The sequence below is a fragment of the Aspergillus karnatakaensis genome (genome assembly GCF_047715665.1).
Source record: "Aspergillus karnatakaensis strain CBS 102800 unplaced genomic scaffold BJY04scaffold_44, whole genome shotgun sequence".
NCBI lineage: Eukaryota > Fungi > Ascomycota > Eurotiomycetes > Eurotiales > Aspergillaceae > Aspergillus > Aspergillus karnatakaensis.
The window spans coordinates 134,819-156,705 of record NW_027395756.1 but is presented as its reverse complement, the minus strand read 5'-3'; the positions used below and the strand labels follow the sequence as shown (position 1 = coordinate 156,705).

The 21,887-nt window shown below is 52.1% G+C and overlaps 8 protein-coding genes across 8 annotated transcripts; 4 read left to right on the top strand and 4 right to left on the bottom strand.

The window, feature by feature from the left end:
* Positions 1-572: 572 nt before the first annotated feature.
* On the top strand, positions 573-2,608 carry BJY04DRAFT_209143 (uncharacterized protein; the record flags this gene model as incomplete). The annotated part of the gene is made up of 3 exons (XM_073714084.1): positions 573-694; positions 754-1,528; positions 2,201-2,608. 3 exons carry the CDS (start codon positions 573-575, stop codon positions 2,606-2,608), a joined length of 1,305 nt encoding a protein of 434 aa, XP_073568467.1.
* Positions 2,609-3,427: 819 nt separating this feature from the next.
* BJY04DRAFT_109040 (uncharacterized protein) lies at positions 3,428-4,383 on the bottom strand. Its single transcript, XM_073708097.1, has 2 exons — positions 4,239-4,383; positions 3,428-3,890 (listed from the first exon to the last, which is right to left on the bottom strand). Exons 1-2 carry the CDS (start codon positions 4,285-4,287, stop codon positions 3,562-3,564), a joined length of 378 nt encoding a protein of 125 aa, XP_073568466.1. The 5' UTR covers positions 4,288-4,383; the 3' UTR covers positions 3,428-3,561.
* An 849-nt stretch (positions 4,384-5,232) lies between these two features.
* On the top strand, positions 5,233-8,036 carry BJY04DRAFT_195318 (uncharacterized protein). Its single transcript, XM_073712194.1, has 2 exons — positions 5,233-6,605; positions 6,668-8,036. Exons 1-2 carry the CDS (start codon positions 5,801-5,803, stop codon positions 7,720-7,722), a joined length of 1,860 nt encoding a protein of 619 aa, XP_073568465.1. The 5' UTR covers positions 5,233-5,800; the 3' UTR covers positions 7,723-8,036.
* A 168-nt stretch (positions 8,037-8,204) lies between these two features.
* On the top strand, positions 8,205-10,561 carry BJY04DRAFT_109004 (Sds3 domain-containing protein). The gene is made up of 2 exons (XM_073708096.1): positions 8,205-8,895; positions 8,955-10,561. Exons 1-2 carry the CDS (start codon positions 8,461-8,463, stop codon positions 10,023-10,025), a joined length of 1,506 nt encoding a protein of 501 aa, XP_073568464.1. The 5' UTR covers positions 8,205-8,460; the 3' UTR covers positions 10,026-10,561.
* Positions 10,562-10,568: 7 nt separating this feature from the next.
* On the bottom strand, positions 10,569-12,403 carry BJY04DRAFT_195315 (diacylglycerol/polyprenol kinase family protein). The gene has a single exon (XM_073712193.1). The coding sequence runs from the start codon at positions 12,036-12,038 to the stop codon at positions 10,881-10,883; it is 1,158 nt and encodes a 385-aa protein (XP_073568463.1). The 5' UTR covers positions 12,039-12,403; the 3' UTR covers positions 10,569-10,880.
* A 175-nt stretch (positions 12,404-12,578) lies between these two features.
* On the top strand, positions 12,579-14,957 carry spb4 (ATP-dependent RNA helicase SPB4; the record flags this gene model as incomplete). Its single annotated transcript, XM_073712192.1, has 3 exons — positions 12,579-12,905; positions 12,959-13,471; positions 13,519-14,957. Coding segments are annotated over exons 1-3 (1,916 nt in total), but the record flags the coding sequence as incomplete, so codon positions are not given.
* Positions 14,958-15,002: 45 nt separating this feature from the next.
* Positions 15,003-15,788, bottom strand: BJY04DRAFT_220929 (uncharacterized protein; the record flags this gene model as incomplete). The annotated part of the gene is made up of 1 exon (XM_073717005.1): positions 15,003-15,788. One exon carries the CDS (start codon positions 15,786-15,788, stop codon positions 15,003-15,005), a length of 786 nt encoding a protein of 261 aa, XP_073568461.1.
* An 818-nt stretch (positions 15,789-16,606) lies between these two features.
* Positions 16,607-21,768, bottom strand: BJY04DRAFT_195313 (uncharacterized protein; the record flags this gene model as incomplete). The annotated part of the gene is made up of 3 exons (XM_073712191.1): positions 20,879-21,768; positions 18,524-19,036; positions 16,607-18,472 (listed from the first exon to the last, which is right to left on the bottom strand). Coding segments are annotated over exons 1-3 (2,165 nt in total), but the record flags the coding sequence as incomplete, so codon positions are not given.
* Positions 21,769-21,887: the final 119 nt, after the last annotated feature.

Sequence of the window (21,887 nt, the reverse complement as noted above, 5' to 3'; positions counted from 1 at the left end):
TAATCGCGAGAAGCTGTTACAACTTACAAGAGAATGAACAGTGCTGTAACAGCTACCCCAGAGCATATATTAAAATTAAAATGAGGGCAAAGCGATGTTCTAAAAGAGGATCGACAAGCTTGCGTGGAAATGGGACCCTCTCCTATATTGTCGACCCAGTCATCATCCCGCATGCGTGAAGGGAGTGCCATCGCTACATTCTGGACTCTCCTCTTGCCAATAATTTAACATCATTCCATTCCCACTCACATTATTTGAACAATCCCTTTCTTGATCTCTCAGAATCATATCTGCCCGTTTTCCCTGGCTCCTCCACCTGTCTGATCTATCAGAACATCCCATCAATCTCAGACCATGCGACCCTTGGTTCCACCGTCCCCCAACGTCACTCTCGCAGAAAAGCTTCGTTATCTGTCTCAGCCAGCTTGATTGATTGGTCTCGGTCCCTTTGCCATTTGTCTCAACGTCACCTATCGCCAATTGCAAGGCGTATGCGACTTCCACTGCCACAAACCGATTGACTTCTTAACCGTCGCACTCGCCGATCGATCGCCCAGACTATCACCGTAAAAATGTCCACAACATGTCCATTCCGTATTTCGCGATCCGCCAGCGATAGACTGGCTCGCAATATCGCCTTCAGCGCGGTTCGAGAGAACCTCAGGCGTCAGGAACTGGGGTCTGAAGCGCCGAGGTTCGTAGTCCCATAAGTATGGAGTAGTTGACCTGTCACTGACCCCCCCCGTTCAATAGTTTCTGCTCTTCCCACCGCTATTCCTGCTCGCTCGACGCACAGGAATCCTTCCGTCTGCATCGAGATATAATTCACACCCTGCTCCTACCTTTGTTCCTTCTCCATAACCAAGCATCGCGCGTCGCAGCCAGCATCCTGCCCGCCCACAAAGGAGCGGAACCGGAGCGGGCCTTTCGAGGTGAGGCGCGCGATGCGTATGCTTGGCTGCACTGCATCTTCAGCGAAGAGCATGATTGGTATCTGACCGAGCGCTGCCCCGCCTGCATCGTCCTGCACGTCTTGCATTCAGAACCCACCATCCGCTTTGTTGCCGTGGCGTGTCTCCTGTCCGACCATTTGCTCAATCCGGGCCTGCTTAACTCCAGTCGCCGGTTGCCTAGCTTTGAGTTTTGGTTGGAGGCGTTGGAGACGGCCGTTTGCGAAGACCCGTTCTGGGGCGCGGACTGTTGGCCTGACATGGAATACCGCGCGTCGTCACTCACCGATGGCGTCAAGCAGCTGGTACTGCAATGTCTGGAATTTCAGACAGCTCTAGACCGGCAGAGCATGCAATCTATCACGTCGTACAAGACAAACTTTCGGTTTCAGCGTGACTTGGAGTCGTCAGCGCATTCCATCTCTATGAACTCGTCTGATTGCTCGCTGCCGTGTGCCAGCGATGAGGATCCCAAGCAGCATTCGAAGCTGTCGGCGAATCGGTGCCTGCAGTCGCACTGGGCTGACCGGCCTCGGAGGTTTCACACCAGGCGGGTAGCTGACACTCGGAGCCGATCAGTCACATCATGAGTTCGCCGAGTCTGTCTAAAGACTAAACCATCGCATCATAATTGGAATTTTCTCATTGACACCTCGGAAAAGGAGTCAGCAAACGACTCATTGACACCTCGGAAAAGAAGTCAGCAAACGACATCTAGGTCTAGAATTTCAATCCTTACGAAGGCTCTGAAAATGACCCCGCCGGTCAACTAACACCGTACGATCGGACGCAGAAGAAGGGCGCCGTCGCTTGGTACTCAATTTCAGCCCTTGCTGGCAATTGAGAAGTGAGTCTGATGAGAGCTGCAAGACAGTCTCGAGACTCATTCGCATGGGCACTTGAATGCGGTATCCATTCCCCGAGCACACTCAGCTTGGAAGACGTGCGCTTCAGCTCGCTACACAACTATTTCTGGAGATCTGTGGCTCCTGTTTCTTCTCGTTAGCTCGACTAAGCTATACGAATCTGGGAATCTGTGTACGTAACGAGCGATGACTCACCTCATGACCGACGCACCACTTAAGTAGAGTCGAGTCCATATCTAGAAAAGAACAATCAAATCCTCTGAATATCAGACGCAAGACTCACATTCCGTTCCGTCCCATCCCATCGCATTGAGCATCTAGAATCAAGCTTCCCGCATCAGTACTTCGTACGTGCTCACGATGGCGTCCACCCCAACCAAACAGTTCCACTCAACGGCCTCCCCCTTCGAACAAACAATTGGCTACTACCGCGCCGTCCGCCACGGAAACCAAGTCTTCGTCTCAGGAACAACAGCCGTCGACCCCTCATCCCCGCCCTCCGCGCCACAAATCCTCTTCCCCAACGACGCGCGGGGCCAGGCGCGCGTGGCGCTTCAGGAATGCATCCGGGCTGTGCAGGCGCTCGGCGGGCGGGGTGCGGAGAATGTTGTCCGGGTGAGGATGTTTGTCAGTCGGAGAGAGGACTGTGGCGCGGTGGGCGATGGTTTTAAAGAGGTGCTGGGAAAAGAGAACGGGGAGGAAACTGGGGCGGCGGCTACGATGATCGTTGTCAAGGATGGATTTGTGGATGAGAGGATGTTGGTGGAGATTGAAGTTGATGCGGTGGTTTAGTATCTGTTGATATTAACTGGGATGGGGGCAGGATTGGCCTGAATTCTATTGCCGACTACTCGGTAGGAAGGCGTTTTTTTTGGGGTGACTTGTAGGATTACTGCTTCGGAGAACGCTACTGTATGTATTCACTAGACTTGCGTCGAGCATAGACGAGTAGAGCAATCTACTCCTCTGATGCTATAATATTATTATAATAGTAGTCTTAAGAATCACGCAATACGTATCTTCATGACTTGTCAAGGAATCCATCCCATCAATCAAAGACTCTACCAAGCTTCGATGCACACCAACCCCCGCAATAATTTACCACTCGCACTTAATCTGAGACACTGACACGGGATCGATATCGTGGGAGAGTAAGACCCTTGATTAGGATCACTCCCTATTCAACTTATCGATCTGAGCACACGGCACACTGGCACAGTGTCGAGGATGAAGCACGGATACATGAGGGATTGGGAGAAGGACTTAGGGCGATGTAAGCTGGTACTACGAGGGTTATATCATGTTTAAGGATCACGAGTTACCCCTCCCCGATCTGGGCAAAGAGAGGCGAGGGAGCAGGCAGGGAGTCATTCTAGAATTCACAGATCTCACACATCTCCACCGCATGGATCTCATCTGCCAAGTCAAGCCCACAATCAAAGCTGTCAGTACAGAGTCATGCTCCAAACTCCAGTAGTATGGACTATGGAGTACCGGTGCCTGGTCGAGACTTCAACCGGACTGGACATAGACTTGGGTATGAGTACTCGAAACAGTAACTCGGCCCAAACCGACTGGATATCAATAAAAGATATCAACCTGAAGTCATGCCATGTCCACTTCTGCCTTGTCTTGATCTCGATGTCAGCGGGTCAACGGGTATATCCAATACTCATTCCATGGAAAATCGTGTTTGAGATGTCATATTCATCTCGGTTAACCCGTCTGACTCCGTAACTGCGGATTTATGGGGATGTTTCATGGAAACAGTAGCAGAGATGGTAGAGGAGATGAAGCAGCATAAGAACAAGAATAATAGTGGGATGAGGGTACATAAGTGCGAGAGGGGGAAGGTTCTGGTATGCTGCATGTTGCCCAATTGGGTAGGGCAGCGGTAGCCCAGCCCTGGTATCATTGATGATCCGTCCCGAGGGCTTGACGTTGACACGAGTACGTGGGGCAGTTCTGTCTTGAAGTGTTCTGCGTCGTGTGGTTGACGGTTGTGGTTCTTGAAGGGATATGTCTGTATTTCGTAGGAGTCCTAACAGCACTGGCAGGACTACCAACAAAATACCTGCTCTCTAATCAGTATTACTGGTGGACAGGCCACTGATCGCCTGAAATAAGAAACGGCACGGACGGAAGAGCACGGCCACGGCAGGGCAGGGCAGGGCAAAGTAAGGCAGAGGCAGGGCCAGGCCTGGAATGCTCTGTCTCCTCTCCCGGATGCGGCAGTGGGTTTCGAATGAGCTTCGATCGCCCAATCACAACAGTACTCCACGCTGGAGGCGAAAAGTCTCAACGTCAAAGATTCGGCTGGAGCATTTCCACTGCATCCAGCGTCTTGGGTCTGGTGATGATTTTCATACTTCCTGCCTGAACAGTCTCAAGTTGGGTACGGAGTCCCGTACGGAGTACGTACCTCGTTGTCGGTTAGAGTCTGGCCGAGAATTTGTCCAGAAGTACGGCATACGCCGTACGGTCAGGACTCAGACGAAACGCATACGGTTGCCGCGGAGTCGCGGCGCGGTGCTTTGATCGCACCGATCGTCGCAAAAATCATGCCGATGGCAGCCTTGAGGCGTTTCTAGGAGCAATGGGGGCGAGAGCAGGCCAGATCGAGATGGGGCTGCTCGGGTGTAGGTAAACTTCCAAAGGCTGATGCTAGCCGTGGCGCATGATGATCAGCCCGTTTCTGGACCTCGCGAGCCAGGTAGGTGTTCCCACACTCGCAGGTAGATGTTTACTTTTTTCCGTCTGTCTCGCAAGAGTCGTGGTATTATATTGAATGTTGACGCCTCTCGATGAGAATTGCAGCATGTGGATTGGGGAAAATTCTCCGTTTGTAAGGTTTTGTGCTGAATTTGCACGGGTAGCTGCAAGACGGGCCCCGGGTAGGACAAAGAGATGATGTGCTGGAGATGAATGAGCTGGAGCTAGACTGGAGCTGGCAAGTATTTTAGAGGTATCAACGGCGATTTGAATCTCCTCTGGAAGCGTGTCCAGGGATACGGGACTTCATGCATGGAGGTCAATGATACTGGGGTTGTATGGGCAAAAAAAGCAAATAACGATAGGAAAACTTAGATGCGGTGGTAAGCAGGTTTTCCACGGTCCTGGACGTGGGATCAGGAAATAGATCTCCGGGAGGTGCTATAGCTTGATAATGATTATTCTGCAGGAATTATTATTATTATATTATCATAATAATATTCTTTCTTACTCTCGACACTGTGAATTGAGTGTCTGTCACTCTGGCAGCGAGTGAGAGAGGATGGTGGGGCCAGCGAGCAGTGGAGAGTTCCGATCAGCCACTATGGGGGCCTAGACAGGTCCGCGCGTCTGGCCTCACCCTGTCTGCTGGCAGGTTATTTTAGTCTCTTTGCAAACACAGCAGATTCTGAGTCAAGAATGAAAGCAAAGTTGTTTCTGTTGTTTCTGTTGGGAAGTTCTATCTACTAATGTTCTTTGATGGAGGATTATTATACTGGAGAAGAAGCTGCCCGGTGCTGAGAACCAGAGAGAGAGAGAAGAGTCAGTCACCAAGGGTCTAGAACCGACCCAAAGCTGGGTCACGATCGCTTCCAGGCGTCATTAATCCAGTCTCCTTCAATGGTCGCTTTCCCTCATTCTAGACCTTCCCGCAACTCTCTCCCAATTTTCTCTTCCTCTTCCTTCAATCTCCCTCTTCTCCACCGTTTCTATCATCGTCACCCTCTCTCTCTCTCTCCTCTTTCTTCTGCCCTGTCCTTTTCATCTCTTCTCTTCTCCTCTCCCTCTCCTCCTTCATCCAACCCACCTCACATCACATCTCTCCTCCTCTCCTCCACCGCCTGGCATCCCACATCCATCAACCCATAGCAACGGACGGTCGAATCATTGTCGCTCACATTGGGACTGCGTCCGCCTATTGCCGATCGATCTGACTCCTTCACTTCTGCTCGGTTGCCTGCTCGTTGCTCGTTGAACACCGACACTTCCTGGATGTATTCTTCACAGTGCCATGGACCGTGTCTGTCTGTTTCAACGGTGCGAAACAGTCCTGTCATGCGTTCGCCATTCTCGTCCGCTCCATCAGATGCATCCGCAGAAGCCGGTGCTTCGCGTCAAGGGATCGTGACTTCACTTGATCAGCCTCATACTCGACCATCCCACTCTCCATCCCACTCCCAATCTCAACGTCCACGCACCCCAACAACTACAACAACAGCAACAACAGCCCAGAACGCCGGGTCAGGTCGACTCAAGCGTCGGGCTTCCCAAGGCTCACTCCTAACCAAACCCTCCCCCGTCTCCCGCTTCTTGTCCCGCAGCAACGCAACTCTTTACTCGCCATCACACGACTCCAACGGCTCAATCACAAAGTCTTATAGTCGATCCGCCGAGTTTCGAACACACTCCCTCGACTCCCGGCTTCGGCTTTCCACCGCTTCGGGTCCGCTGGCGGCTCGAACAACCCAATCCACCCCGCCGGTCTGGGACTCGACGGACAAGGACGACTATCCCTCCACTCTACCCCCGACACCTCCTGAAGAAGAGGATCACATTGCTTGGAGCCCGCACAGCAACATGCTGCTGTTCGAAACACACTTGACCCGAGATTCAGGGTTGATGCCCATGGATGAAGGCCCAAATATCGACACCACTTCTGGCAGAGGCCCCTCAGACACTCTCGGCAGCCCGTCCGACAATATTTCACCGTCAAGCTCCGGTGGAAGCCCACGATCGTCAAATGGCGATATGGATTGCGATGACGGTTCGTGGTTGGAGAACAGTGTACAAGCAACAGGTACTGTACCCCGGTCGGCTTTACCCCTCAGCGGGAACCCACATACTAATGATCGTCCGCAGTATCGTCATTGCCTTTCTCTAATGCTCGAGGAGAAGCCGCCAAAATAGTATACCAAATGCTCCCATATCCTTCTCCTGCCGACAAACCCACCGGCGCCGAGATCGACGCGAGCGTCTTCTGTTCGATTGTCCAGGCGGTCCAGCACCGCCTACAGCACGGGCAATCTCCATACATTAACGTCACTCACGCTGTCCCAGAACAATTCAGCCTCTCCAACCTCCCTCATTCTCCCCCCAGCACACCTCGCTCGCAGTTCCCTTCCAACGACTATTTCAATCCGACCGCCGTCTTCTCCAGTGCGGCTGTGGTCTCTGCCTACCATGACTTCCGCGGCCCTATCCAAACCAATTCACCGCATTTTCCTATGCCCATTGTACCCCCTTTCAGTACGCACATCTCGGTTCTGGAACGCTACCTACCTCCATCCTCTTATCAAGAGTACAAGGACCTCTTCTCACCCCAGCGACCATCATTCCTCGTGGATCGGCTGAGTGAACTGTCGCCAGACGGCGGCTCGATGCTCTTCATCTACCCCACCAGGCGGGGGGCATCGACCTTCAAGACGCAATACCTTGGGCCCATTCTTGATCCTTTGCTGCGTCAACTCGTCGTAGTCAATGAACTGTCGGCGGAAATAGGTCGGTATCTCGGCAAGGTTGGGGCCGTCTCTCACATGGAAGACTTTGACACCATGCGAGAGAATCTTGACCATCTCTGTGATGAACTGAGCTCATCCTCTTCCCGGTTCAATATCGTGGATGCCCGCAAGGGCACAGTTAGGCTCGATCGGAAGCTCTGGTCGGAGTGGTACATTCACCAGGACAAGGCACGCATGAAGGAGGTCATCAGCCTTTACTGGCAAAACAGCCGTCGTCTTCCGGCGGCAAAGACAGTACCAAACACCTCGAACTACCACCGCTTGGAGGATAAAGAGGTAACATCAGCCATGCTGCTCAGTGAGATTCTCGACGGGATCCGCAAGCGACCGTACGGTGAGGCTGAGCCTCGAGACGGAATTGAACTCGGCATCTTTGTGATTCGCCGAACTCACTGAGTAATATATGCGAAGTGGCGAATGTTGCACAGACAAAACATCTGACCCACCGCCCTACACTTGGCTTGTTTATTTTCATGGATTTTAGGGCATAAAACGGGACTTCATGGAACGGCGTTTTCGGGTGTTGGATCAAATTATATAGGGAGTGTGGGTTCCTGGAATTGCGTTGGACACGAATAATACCCAAGTTGCTGTTGCTTTGACTTATTATTATCGCACTGACTGGAATGGATGACTATGGGTAGCTAGCTCTGATAGACATGATCTATGTATACCATTATGAACAACAATGCTACTAAATAATAATAGCCTGAATGTTTCCCGCATCAGTTCCAATGGGCCATGTACTTTGTCGGCGTACCTAGATAGGTAATTTCATGTAAACTCCTCCTGTCACCTGGGCGGTCAAGATCACTACCTGCACTAACCATAATTGGGATAATGGCTCCCGCTTTCTGCCTCCTCATCCGATGCTGTTCTGGGTCGGCGTTTCCTTCTCGTCTCGCTTTTCTCCTCTCCTGCTGCTCTATCTCTTCATGTATACTCTTCCTGTCGTGACCTTAGACCCAGACTTACGTCCGACTGTTCGGTATCCATGCTATAGCCTTATTCTTCCAACAGCGCCTTCGTTTTCTGCTTTCCCACAGGAAGCGCCTTGACGGACCAATCCTTCTCTCCCTCCGTGACGACATTTCTGGACATTTCTGCTCAACATTCGGCTTGCTCAATCAAACCATGACCTACTCTCCTCCTCCCGCTTCTCCTGCCCTTGGCGGAGCTCCTACAATGTCAAATGGCTTGCACTCCCGCGGCCGGTCGACCAGTCCGCCGACCAGCATGCCTCTGTCGAAGCGGGACAAGCGGCGCAGCGCACTACAAGAGCGCCTCCATGATCTCACGGCCTCGTTCAGTCAGAATCGAGATACCCAGTTTCGGCAGCAATTGCACGCTTTGCAGTGTGATATGACCCTCATCAACAATGCTGATCCTTATAACCCGGGACCTATTCCCGACTCCGCTGAGGATATTGCTCGCTTGATTGAAAACACTGTTGGGGGCGGTAAGTTCGCAAAGGAAATGGCCAGCCTAGCGGGTATGTGGTATGCTCGCTTTATTCAGGAAGTAAATCAGGTCAAGGCGGATCGTGATGCCGATCTCGCCATGTTAGTGGTAAGTTTTCAGCGCACATTGAGCCTTTGGATTGAGTGCTGACGAAAGTTTGGCAATAGCATCGCCATAATAGCAATTTAGAACGATTCCAGCGCGAATACGCGTTTCGTGCTCATTTCGCTGAAGAAGAATACAACAACCTCTCCTCAACCCTCCGCGAGCGTCTTGTGCAAACCCTTTCAGGCAAGCGGGCTCGCCTTATGCGGGAGAAAGAGCAGCTTGACATCGCAGATACAAACGCTCTCCTCCTTCACCCCAATCAATTCAGTATCACAAATCCGGCCAGTCCTGGCGGAATCCACGGCAACCGCAAAACCAGACATACTCGCCATCGGGTGGATTTAGATGAGCTGGGCAATGGGATCATCTCGGACAGCCTAAATAAGAGGAAGAGAAAAGCTCCAGAGGATGACACTGGGTCGCCGGTGCGGGAAACTCCGGCGGAGCGCGCAAAAGCCCAGGTGGCTCAGCAGCAGCTTGCGCCGACATACTCGATTCAGTCTCTATTCACAGAGAAGGAACTAAGTGCGCATGCGAATCAGGCCCATATTGCTACTGTTCATTTCTTCTCTACCTCTAAACGTGCCGACCAGCCTTCGGGCGCAGCTACCAACGGGAACAACACAGACGCAGATGAGGCATCGGGCTTGGATGGCACTGGTGCTGAGGACAACGGCACCCCCGCGACCGAAATGGCGCGGACGGCCAGTCAGAACTTCCACGCTACGCGCTCAACCAGAACGCATGGTAGCCACACCCTCAACCCTTTGGCTGAACTATCCGACAAACCGGCTGTTCGTCCGAATCTCCCATATAACATACTAGCCAATTACCACGCTCGCCCCAGCAACAGTGGCGCCCCTCCACTACCCCCGTTGATGAATGAAGAGGTGGACGACGACTGGATCCGCATGGACAAGTTGCAAAGCAAACACCTCGGTCATGTTGATAAGAACCTCATCCATCTGCTAGTTGAGCAATCTCCAGCCGAAATTAACGGGATTCCGCAGAACCCGCACCGATTCAACCTCCTCCATCCAGATTTCCCTACTGAAGTTGGTATGCATCTGTACCCTCTCCGAAAAGACTTTGGGGAGAGCAACGAGCGCACAAAAAAGCCGAGAGGATGAGCATATCCGTTTTGTTTTTTATCGCTTTTCTGGCGTTATCTGGTACAGGAACACATAATAGCGGGCGGGAAGGACACACCGACTGGCGTTTTGGTTGATTGGCGCAACATGACTTACCCTATTTGGAGCTTAGGTACCCTCTGTGGACTACTACTACTACTACTTCTCGCAATTGTTGCATCCGTATCGCTTATGCGAATTCATTTTCTTCTCTTAATACATACCATTATTATGCTTTTCATGTTTTTGTTGCTCTTCTCTGACTTCCTCTCCATGTTTATGCTCATGCTGGCTCTACTTGCTTATCTATGTGCAATCGGCATAGTATTCCTTTCGAAGATTCCACCGGTCAAATGCAAGCTTGATTCGGAGTTCATGATTAGTGCCGTTGATTTCGGATACAGGGGAAACTAGGAATCTATTCATCTGTACTAAAGCTCTTCAACCACTTTGATAGTCCGACGGTTCGCCCGACAACGTCGGTCAAGGCCATGTTTGTAGTCCTATCCTTTTGTGGTATATTGTTGCAACATCCAAGCTTTTCCTTCTTGTTTCATTATTGGCATCTTTATGGTGGTAAACGTGACATGAGGTGAGTAGAGTAGAGATATTAGCATAAGTGGTAATGGTGGAGGGAATATGTATGTATGACTGTATGTGATAACCAGGCAGTAAACCTGGGTAGGTAGGTAGCGAGGAGGCTGAAGTGAAAGAAGGCAGGCATTGCGCAGCGAAGACAGAGAGAATAAGAAGACGTCCAGAAGAGAGAAGGAGAAGAAGAGGTAAAGACCGCCACAGAGATGGCAAAGAAAGAATCTATCTAATAATACTGCTTTATGAAAAGAATCAAAAACTTCAGCCAAAGACCTTCAAAAATCCCCAGAGGCCGATGCCACTCAGGACCGGAATTGTTAAATTATCGTCCCAACCGAAGAGATCGATGAATTCGGAGCCCGCAGCGACGAGGCCCGAGACGACGCTCATGACGCCTAGTGCTAGGGGACCTGTGATGACAGTGCCGGATTCGACGGTCGGCTCGGAAACAGTGGATACTGTCCACCCGATAAGACGCTTCACGGGGTCAGGAAGGAGGTTGAGACGGCCCGTAAAAAGAAATGCGTCCTCAGGGTCGTCGGGGAATGCGCCAATGTAAGGGACGAACCAACCCCAGAAGGCCGCTGCGGTGACGACGCCAACGAGCCAGGCGGCAAGGGTACCTGCGAGACTCTTGCCCTTACGCAAGCTATAGGTATAGCGACCGTATAAGCGGCCAAAGGTGGATGCTGCGGTGTCGCACCAGGAGAGGAGGAGGACACCCATAACACCAATGTCCTTGGGGAAGAAGCGAAGCACCGTGTAAGCGCCGACAAGGTACCAAATGACGCCGTTATAGCCGGAGACTTCGGTCTCGCGCATAAGAGCGCCCATGCAGCGGATGTAGATCTTGTTGAGGCGCTCGGAGCGGTGGCGCAAAATATCTGTTGCGGCAATCGGAACGAGCGCGGAAAAGAGCCACGGAGTAATCTGGTGGGTTTGCACGCCGCGGCTATAGAGGTGCAGAGTTAAAAATCCGATCGAGACGTGAAGGAGCTTGCGCGGGATTTCATGGCGGTGGATGAAGCTGCGATAGCGGGTGTGGAGAGGAATGAGGCCAAGCGGGGAAGGAGATCGTGAGATGCTATCGATGAGCCGCGTGCCATCGACCGTTGAGAATGGGGAGAGGTAGCCGTTGATCTGTGGGGCGTTGCCATTGGTTCGCGACGCAAGAGGTTCAGTCTCTTCAGGTGTGGACGCTTTAGTTCTTGACTTGCGCCTCCGTGACCGCGATGGCGAAGTGTCCGTGTCCTCCGCAACCTCGCCGAGACGTTGCTGCCGTCGGGCTGCCGAACGCGTCGTCGGTGCCGAATATCCTTCCCGCAGTCTCGGTGACGATCCGCCTTCTGAGGGAGCCGGTGATGGAGAGATCACTCGCGGCGTGGCAGGGACAGCTCCTGGGTTTCGCGGCGACGACATCTCTGCCGCTCTGACGGAGAAGGGTGGGAGGACCGCAGCGACGATCAGTCCGGATAGAGGGCGTTTCGGCACAAGCCAGCTGCAGGCGACAGCACAGGTATTGGGAAAGTCGACTGCCTCGGAGGACTGAATGGTGGGCAGGTGTTTCTGAGAAGGAAAGGAAGCGGAGGGTAGAGGTGATGGATGGGCTAGGCGTGAGAGAGATGAGGTTGGCTGGAGGGCAAGACAGAGACACCGCCGCGCATTGCTGTCAGATCGGTTCACGGATTGGGCAAATCGGACGTCAGCATGAAGGGGCTTGTGTCGTGTTAGGTGATTTATAATTTTTCGCAGAGCGAATGACGAGCTGAATCTCTGCTTACAGGAAAATCGGAGCTGCAGTTTATCGAAATCGCTTCTTTCTACTTCCGCCGAATCCGGTATCAATCACGTGTCATTCTGGAAAAAAGATTGGCGGGGCAGAATCTCACCGCTCTGCTATCTAATCAGCAATTCCCTCGATAAGGAAAAATTCCGCCGTACTTAGGTATTTGCGCCCAGAGAGAAACGACGAGGAAGCAGAGTTATTGAAGTGGTTATGGCGCCAAAACCTCCATCAGGGACCTCAGCCAGAGCCTGGAATGGTGTGAATCCACCCTTGTCGGAATGGGTGCTCGACGCTGTCTCCTCCATGGGCTTCACCCGAATGACCCCAGTCCAAGCATCAGCCATCCCTCTTTTTATGGCCCATAAAGACGTCGTTGTTGAAGCCGTCACTGGGAGTGGGAAGACTCTTTCATTCTTGATTCCCGTTGTGGAGAAGTTGTTGCGCCTCGACGAGCCCATCAAAAAGCATCATATTGGCGCCATTATTGTTTCCCCGACAAGGTAATTAACCCTTCTATATCTACAGTCAGAATGCGTCCGCTAATTACTTGCAGAGAACTTGCCTCACAGATTTATAATGTACTATTGTCTTTGCTCGCATTTCATTCCCCGTCAGCCGCTGCGATCAGTCCCTCCGAGACCGAAGAAGACGCTCCCCGCAAAAAGCACTCTTCCTCGATCCTTAAAGTCGTTCCGCAACTGCTGCTTGGGGGCTCGACCACGCCTGCGGAGGACCTAAGCAACTTCTTGAAGCACTCCCCGAATTTGCTGGTGGCTACGCCCGGTAGACTCCTCGAGCTACTCTCATCTCCACATGTGCACTGTCCACAATCGTCCTTTGAGATGCTTGTCCTTGATGAAGCGGACCGGTTATTGGATCTTGGTTTCAAAGACACACTGCAGAACATTCTGCGTAGGCTACCGAAACAAAGACGTACAGGCCTATTCAGTGCAAGCGTGAGTGAAGCTGTGGATCAAATCGTTCGCGTTGGACTGCGCAATCCCGTCAAGGTGGTAGTCAAGGTCAAAGGGGGGTCTGGAGTTGACGATAAACGCACACCGGCGAGGTTAGTGTTCTTTACATATCCATCATTCCATGCTGATCTCGATGCAGCCTTCAAATGACCTATCTAACGCTACCTCCAACCCACAAATTTCCCGCTCTGAAGCACATTCTTAACTCCGTGGAGCCGACCCCTTCAAAATCAATATTCTTCGTTTCGACCTGCTCAGGCGTCGATTACCTTTCTGCTATACTTCCCCTCATACTTGGTGATGAATTCCAATTAATACCCCTCCACGGAAAGCATCCCGCAAATGTGCGCCAAAAAAACTTCAACCGCTTTGTGAACACGCACGCGCCCGCCATTTTGCTCACCACGGATGTCGCTTCGCGCGGCTTAGATATCCCGTCAGTTGACGTCGTTATTCAGATCGATCCGCCTTCTGATCCAAAAACATTCATCCACCGCTGCGGCCGTGCAGGAAGAGCCGGTCGTAGGGGTCTTAGCGTGGTGCTACTTCAGCCCGGTAGGGAAGAAGATTACGTTTCTTTCCTAGAAGTCCGCAAAACCCCTGTTGCTCCGTTCCCTCAGGCAATCTCGGTTTCCGACGCAGATGCGGCTGCAGCTACAGAGGCTGCCCGCAAGGCTGTCAGAGCCGATCGTGCGATCCATGACCGGGGACAAAAAGCTTTTGTTAGTTGGTTGAGGAGCTACAGTAAACATCAAGCCAGCAGCATATTCCGAGTTGCAGACCTGGATTGGGAAGGGTTAGGGAAAGCTTGGGGTTTACTCAAACTTCCCAAAATGCCTGAGCTAAGGAATTTCTCGGGCGATCGCACACTTGGTGTGTCACTCGACTGGGACAGCTACTCCTACAAGGACAAACAACGGGAAAAGCGGCGCTTAGAGGTACTTCAGGAGATGAAGGAGGCTGGGCCTCAACCAATATCAAACAATAAGCGCCCGAGTGACACCGTCGCATGGAGCAATAACCTTGAGAATAGAAACAAGAAAGCGAAACGACGAGAGCAGAAGACTGTGCGTCAAGAGAAAAAGCGGTGGGAGAAGATGACAGATGAAGAGAAGAGGCAAGCTCTGGAGACGAATCAAATGGTGGATCAGATTAGGGCCAAGCATGACGAAGACCGGCGGCTCAAGCGGGCAGCTGCGAAAACCGAAAAGGCTGGAAAGGAAGATGGAGATGGAGAGTTCAATGGCTTTGATTGAACCTGGGAGATAGACCTTCGTACCTACCATGCTTGGAGACAACAGCCTCCACCGTTCGATCCCAGGTTGAACAGTTTCTCTCCTCACCTGTCTCCGTGCACACGCGATTGATCATGGGGGGGGGGGCACATCCAGATCCATAAGACGAGTGCTTACGAGTGCTTAACGGAGTCCCAGCTGTGCTTAGCAGAAGAGACCTTGCCAGGCAACCGGGTTGCTCTGTTAGCTGGAACAATTATAACAACGGCCTCGTGGTCATTTGTATACTCAACTGGGCATAGCTACCTAGTAACGAAAACATCTTGAATTGAAACAATATCAACACAATCAAAATATGCAAAACACCCAAATGCAGTATCCCTAGTATCTAGACAACTACGCCCTCATCCTCGGTCTCATCCTCGCTAAATATCTCAAGGAAGATCTCACTGTCCTTGTCCTCTTTCTCAGCATAATCACCATCCAGAGATACCAAAATCAACCACCCATCATCGTCACCATCACCGTCACCACCACCAACCGCATCGCCAGCACCATCGGCACCAGTGCTTTCCCTCTCCCTCTGCATCCCTTCATCAAGCCCCCTCATAGCCTCCTCCGTCTGCGCTCTGATCCTCACGTCACGGACAACCTCGCCCTCAAGCAGGCACGGCAAGGTAACTCTCCTCGCCAACTTCTTATATGGTGCCACTGGTTCTAATCCGGACTCCGACGTTTTTTTCTTCACGCCAGACAAAGAGACTAACCTCTCCGGTGACATCGACACCAATGTCCCGGCCGGATACCTGCACCCAAACTTTGTCGCCATCCCCCGCATCAGCTCCTGTTCCAGGTTGTGTTCCCAATCCTGCTCTGGGTTTTGCTGTGAGTGCGCCTGCGTCTGCGTCTGTGCGGTGGACCGTACTTGGGTTTGTCTTTGTAACGGGTCCAGGTCTGGCGCCGATGCCTGCAAATGCATCTGGGTCGGTGTCAGCGTCAAAGCCTTGGAGTCTCCCATATCTCCGTGCAGCATCGCCGTAAACGAGCTCCATCCGTCAAGAACATCGGGGTACGCACTCGTGCCCAGATCCACCATCTCCGAGCCCATGCCCGCTCCACTTCCAGATCCCATTAACGGATCAGCACTCTTCTCTGTATCCTTCCCCACTGGCATGCCCGTTTTGTGTCCAAAAGCCGGGGGTCCTACCCGTCTATATCTCCCCAAGCAAGATACGCAGCTGCGGGCTCCCACTCCCACCGCATACCACATAATGTTGCAGGCCACGATGAGCGGTCTTGGGTTCTGTGACGGGCTGGGAGCTGGGTAGCAACTTGCGCTAGGGCATGGTTGAATGAGTTGGTAGAATGTGCATGTGCAGTATGGCGGGTTGGGCTGATACCAGCACATGTTGACGACAGATGGGATAAGACTGTGGAAAGGTTCGGGTGATCGGTTGGGAGAAAGGTTGTAGTGGTGAAGTATATATTGAAGAAATGATTCCGGAGGTAATTCGATAGGGTCAACAAGGTTGGGCAAGGGTGCCTCAATCTGACAAAATAGACTAAGAAAAGAAGCGTAGTAAAGCTGCTGAACGGCGATAGAATGAAGTAGAAAAGAAGAAAGGCATTGGGCTTCTAGAAGCCGGGAAAAGACATTTTATAACATAACCCAAAATCAGCACCGCACGAAGATGAGCAGGAGAAACCCAACTTGGGGGCTTGATCGGGCTTGATCCTTTCATCTCACCATGCTCAGCACTGTCTTTCCTTTTGTCATTACTCTAAGACCTTGTACATCTAGACTGCGTCCGCCTCGCTGCAGCTTTCCCTAGTCAGAAGCCATGTTTAAGACAGACACGCTGACGACATCCCTGATAGCTAGCCCTCCTTTGTCCTGCAAATGCCGAGCGGGTTCTAGCATGAACAGAGGGCAATCCAAGCTGCATACGCGATCCTTACAAAGCAGAGAATCTAGATGAGAGGAGAGAATATGCGTAGAATCCTGAGATAATATTCAAGCGATGTTCAAATCGGGCCTTCCCTAAACGCCAGATGCAAAATTTGATCCTAACCCGAGCTAGCTAAGAAATGCCCGCGGGCAAGTAGAACCGTACACACTGGAAAGAAGAACTTGAAGAAAAGCAAAAACATGATCCTAACTCCAGAATAACGAAGAACGATTTCAAGAACAAAACAGTGCCAGAGACGAAACATAACAAACAGAAACAAACATACTCATACGCAACAAGTGGCTGGCTGACCATCCAGTTTCATTATGGAGGCGAATGCTGAGAATAACATGAACACAAATCCAATGCCGATGCCGGTGAGGTGAAACAAGACGAAACAAGACACGGTGAGATCCAGCATGCCTCAGTAACTGACCTTCCTTCCTGTCGATAGAAACAACACCAGGAGCCAATAGAGGAACAGACAGGAGAGCGAGCCAGGCGGAGGTTGGAAGCAGCAGTAATCTTAACAGAGGCTTTCATGCAAGAGTCTGCTTAAATTCAGAAAACTCGCGCTGGAAGACGGCGTACGCTTTGTCGACGTCGGATGGTTCCCAGATCTCATTCGCAATGCGAATCGCCTCCGCACTAACGTTCAGTCCCTCGCCGAAGGGACGCGGAGCAGGCCAAACAAGCTGTCGAAGATCGCCAGAAGGGCAGTTCTCGTACAACCACTGAGCGTCCTTCGCGAACTGGTCATCGCCAAACTTCTCGACAATTTTTTCTGTAGGCACTGGTGTAAGATCGGGAGTGATGGCAGTAAGAGGGCTCGAATAGCGGCTGGCGGTGCGAAGTCCACTGGGAGTCTTTGGCTTGTATTTTTCTGCTTGGGAGCGAGCCCGAGCCAAGGCTTCTTCGTCGAACTTCGCAGGTGTAGACGGGGTCTGCGTAGGACGTGCAGTTGTTCGAGCAGCAGGTGATGGAGCACTAGTAGGCGTACTAGGTTGAGTGGATATAGAAGCCTGTGCTGCGGCAGGGGTAGAGACGCTGGGAGGAGAGGGTGCACCGCTGGAGTCAGAATCGTCAGAAAAGGCATCGTAATCAAGTTCGAAGGTTCCCGAGCGGTTCGGGATGAAACCAGGCCGTTGACGCGGATCCACAACACGAGGCGTTGGTGTAGGTGTAGTAGGTGCAGAGAAGATCGGCGGCGCATTCATGCCAATAAAGTGCCTGCCGTGGTATGGATCGGTAGCACGAGCACGCTGCTTGGAAGGAGTGTCTTCAGGGCTCGCATCAAACCGAACCTTCTTCGACGATGGCTTCTCCGTACCAACAATGTTGCGAGCAGCAATTTTGACAAGGGTATCAGGTAGTTTAGTTTCAGATTTCGGCTCCGTGGATGCTTGATCGGCTTCCTCATCCTCATCTTCGGAGCTGTAGGTGAAGTATCTGAGATCCATTCCATAGCTCGACCCTTCAGGATTGGGAATGACATCGGGGGATGGCGAGCGCTTTCGCTTCTTCTTGTGTGACTCACTCGCCAGGTTGCGCGCTTGAGGTGTGATGTCACGGCCTCGTTCAACCACAGGAGTGGTTGAGGGCTGAGGCTGGCTGCTCTCAGAAAGAGCTGCCGGAAGCTGGTTATTAGAAGTGGATGTGGAAGAAGATGCGAAAGCGGATGCCGGTGAGGAAACAGCTGGAATTGTACTAGCAGGTTTTGAAGTAAGATCTCCGAGATAAAGGTTGCGATCAATTGGATTTGGGAAGAGCGAATAATTCCGAGGGCGTTTGGCTGGGGGCTGATCAGTCGAACGGCGGCGGGGCTGTGATTCATTTTCAGCAGCCGGGGCGGAGAACCCTTCAGATGGCTGTGTGCGTTGAATGCGTTCAGACGAAGGCTCTGGAATAGCTGTTCTTGGTGAGCAAGAAGCAGAAATGTGGAGGCAATCTCCGAACATACCTGAAGCCTGCGAGCTAGCAGGGCTACGACCAAATCTGGGCAAGAATCGAGAGAACGAGCGTGGAACAGATTGAATCAGACCACTGATATTCCAGCCTCGTCTAGTAGATTCCGGGGTGGTTGGCTCTTGGGTAACAAAAGATTGTTCCGGAACAGCTTGTTCGTCGGTCTGATCTAGACTCGTGGAAAGGTTGAGATCTGGGTTTAGAGGTTCAGCTGGAGGAGGGACGGGGGGAGAGGTTTGGGAGGCAAGACGGTCGGCTTCGGTCTGGGCGACGAGTTGAGGAAGACGGAAAATAGTGCTGTGAATTCGACCCTGGCTTTCAGCACGACGACGGCGCAGCCTTTCGGAGTAAGGGACAGCGGTGGAGAGACGACGGACAAGCGGAGTACGGTGACGAGCGAAAGGTGTGCTGCCCGGAGCTCCAAGATTCCGGCGTTTGTTGGCACTTGGAGTTGCGGGTCCGTCTTGATGGTCTGGGGAGGCTTCGGAGCGGGATCGTTTGCGGTTTACTGAGGACTTGGTTAGCTTATCTGAATTGGTTTTAGTCTGCGTGTTATGGGTCCTGGTCCTCTCGCTCCTTGGGGTCCTTGGGGTGCTCGGCGTCCTGGGAATTAAAGGGGTCCTCGGGGTCCTGTGGAATTTCATGGATCTTTTCGGCGCCTTAAACGACGTAGTAGGAGATGTATTGGGGGCTTTAACAAGAGGGCTGTGGGGAATAGTGTAGGTTGGTGGAGGCTCAGCTCTAGCATGCAAGGTAGAGCCAGAGTCAACATCACTTTCCTCCACAATGGGAGAGAGCGATGTGGGATGCAAGCATCGCCGGTGTTTGTGAGCTTTTGAGCCTCGATGTTTATGTGAAAAGCGGTGGGAAGGAAGCGGAGAGTCTGAAAACGATGCATCCTTCTCTTCCGACTTGAAGATAATAGGGGTCTCTCCTTCACCCCATATTGAGGACGGAGAATCTGGAATACTCGAGAAGAGACTTGCTGGCAAAATGGGCGGGGCTGAGGGCAACAGCCCCAGGGAAGGAGCGTTTGGAGGTGGGGTAGGATTGTAAATCGAGGCCCAGACACGAGGGAAGCTCTCAGTGACAGGCGTGCTGATGATCGGGTTTACCGATACATTAGGCGAGAGGTTGACAAATTGTGACATGTGGTTTAGGTTGTCTTCAACAGTGGAGTCACGAGAAGGACAAGACAGATCCAGTCGTAAAAATAGGTCGGCCAACTCGTCAATGATAACATCAGTGGCAGCCTCCTCGAGAGGTCCATCGGCCAGGGCCGGAGGAGCCATCTTCAGCGTCGATAGCGTTTCTTTGGCAGGAGTTGTTTCTCGAGACAGAGTCCCTCCCTGTGCCGCGTCCGCTCGTGTAGACTGTGGCTCCTCAGGTGCTTCAGGTGCTTCAGGTGCTTCAAGTGCTTCCGGTGTTGCTTCCTGAGCGAGGGCTACTTCCAGTGTTGATATCGTTTCTTCGGCAGGGGTTGTTTCCTGAGACAAAATCCCTTCCTGTGCCGCGTTCGCTCGTGTAGACTGTGGCACTTCAGGTGCTGGTGCTGCTTCAGGTTCTGACGGTACTTCAGGTGCTGACGCTGCTTCCTGGCGAGGGCTATCCTGAGCGAGGGCTATCCCCAGCGTTGATACCATTTCTTCAACAGGAGCAGTTTCACGAGACAGAGTCCCTTCCTGTGCCGTGTTTACTTGCGCAGGTCGTGGCATTTCATGTCGCGATGCTGCTTCCTGCGTGAGGGCCACTTCCACCGAGTGAGATTTCTTTTCTTCTTCGGCGGTCTCCTCGCAGAGCTTCAGATACTGATATCTGTCCAACAAGAGATCGATTTGAGAAAGGATCTCATCGGGGAGTTGAACAACTTCCATCGAGACGGCGTCCCGAACTACACCCGGTGTGTAATCGGTCTGACACTCCAAAGTCTCGGTCTCTGCGAGGGTCGGCGCCTCGGTTTCGGCAGTAGAGTCAACGGTAACATGATGGTTATTGCGGATAGGCAAGGAAATCTCCCTAAGGCCCAGGAAGTCGGGGTCTAGGTCCGCATCCTCCAAGCGACTCCAATCAAAAAAGGCATCTGTGGATTCCAGGCTACCAAACATGTCCTGGGCTCCGGGGATTTCCAGCTGGGCAAGCACATCCTCAAAGGCGGCAAGATCCAAAGAATTCGTGTTCTCCGGTCCGGGGGTTGGCACAGTTGTCAAGGTCGGGGGAGGGGTGAGTGAGGGGGTAGCAGGCAATGCAGGAGATCCAGGTGATGGGGGTCCAGGAGCGAGGGTAGCAGAGACAAAAGGGGGTGATTGTGAAGGTGGTGGGGTTTGTGAAGGCGGTGGTGTTGAATACTTACTTTCCGAATTGTTTTGTTCGGACAATGCAGAGTCAACCTTCGATGAGCCAGAGCCAGTTTGCTCATTGGCAAATTTAGCATTCTCTCGATATTTCGCCTCGGCTGCATCATTGTACTGTTCGCCAATTGATTCTTGCGGTTCATCAGCTGCGGATTTACCCGTCTTGCGAGTACCCTTGCGCGTCGTTCGCTTGGGCGCTTTCTGAGTTTTGTTTTTGGTGCTGGTAGATGTGACGGGCGCAGAATCGGCGGCGGAAGACGCAGTAGATGTGTCTTTCTTAGTGGTAGTGGTGGTGGTGGTTTTCTTGACTGTGCGCTGAGTTCTCGCACGGGTCGCCGGTGCTGGCTGTGGAGCGGGTTCGATGGTTTCCTGAGAGCTAGGCTCTTGCGAAGCACCACGCGAAGCAGATCTGGTTGTTCTAGTGCGACGAGTAGCACGTTTCATGTCTTCAAGCGACACAAGGCCACCAGGCGAAGCCGGCTGAGATCGAGTACGCATTTTGAGGTTGCGTATTAGTGTTTGTGATGAGGATGGTGAATTGGATGCGAACTGCGCTAGAGATGCGAGACACTGTGATCGAGAGGTAATGAGGTGAGAGGATTCTTGGGTTCAGATTTGACTTGGAACTGAACTATTTTGAGAAGATGCAAAAGAGACGTACTTCAAAAGAAACCGTGGTGCGGAAGCTTTTGAAGCGCGTGGAAGGAAGGAGGAAGGGTAATGAGAAGAGAAGAAAAAAGAAGTGTTTAAATAATGCTCGAGGACATGTGATGAGCTTCTGTGTTGTGGGTGCGGGGTCTAAAGAGTTAGCAGCATGTCTTATGCTCACCTTGTGTTGTGAGCAGATTTGTGGGTTGTCACGGTGAAGTAACCTGTGAAGAGGTGATTGTTGGACATGAATGAAGGAAATTCGAAGATCGTAGCCCATGAGGTGACGTCCTGGCAGAAAGTACTCTAGGAAGGCGGTCTAGATTCACACGTGGAGCTCAGTTATCGGCTGCTCATGTC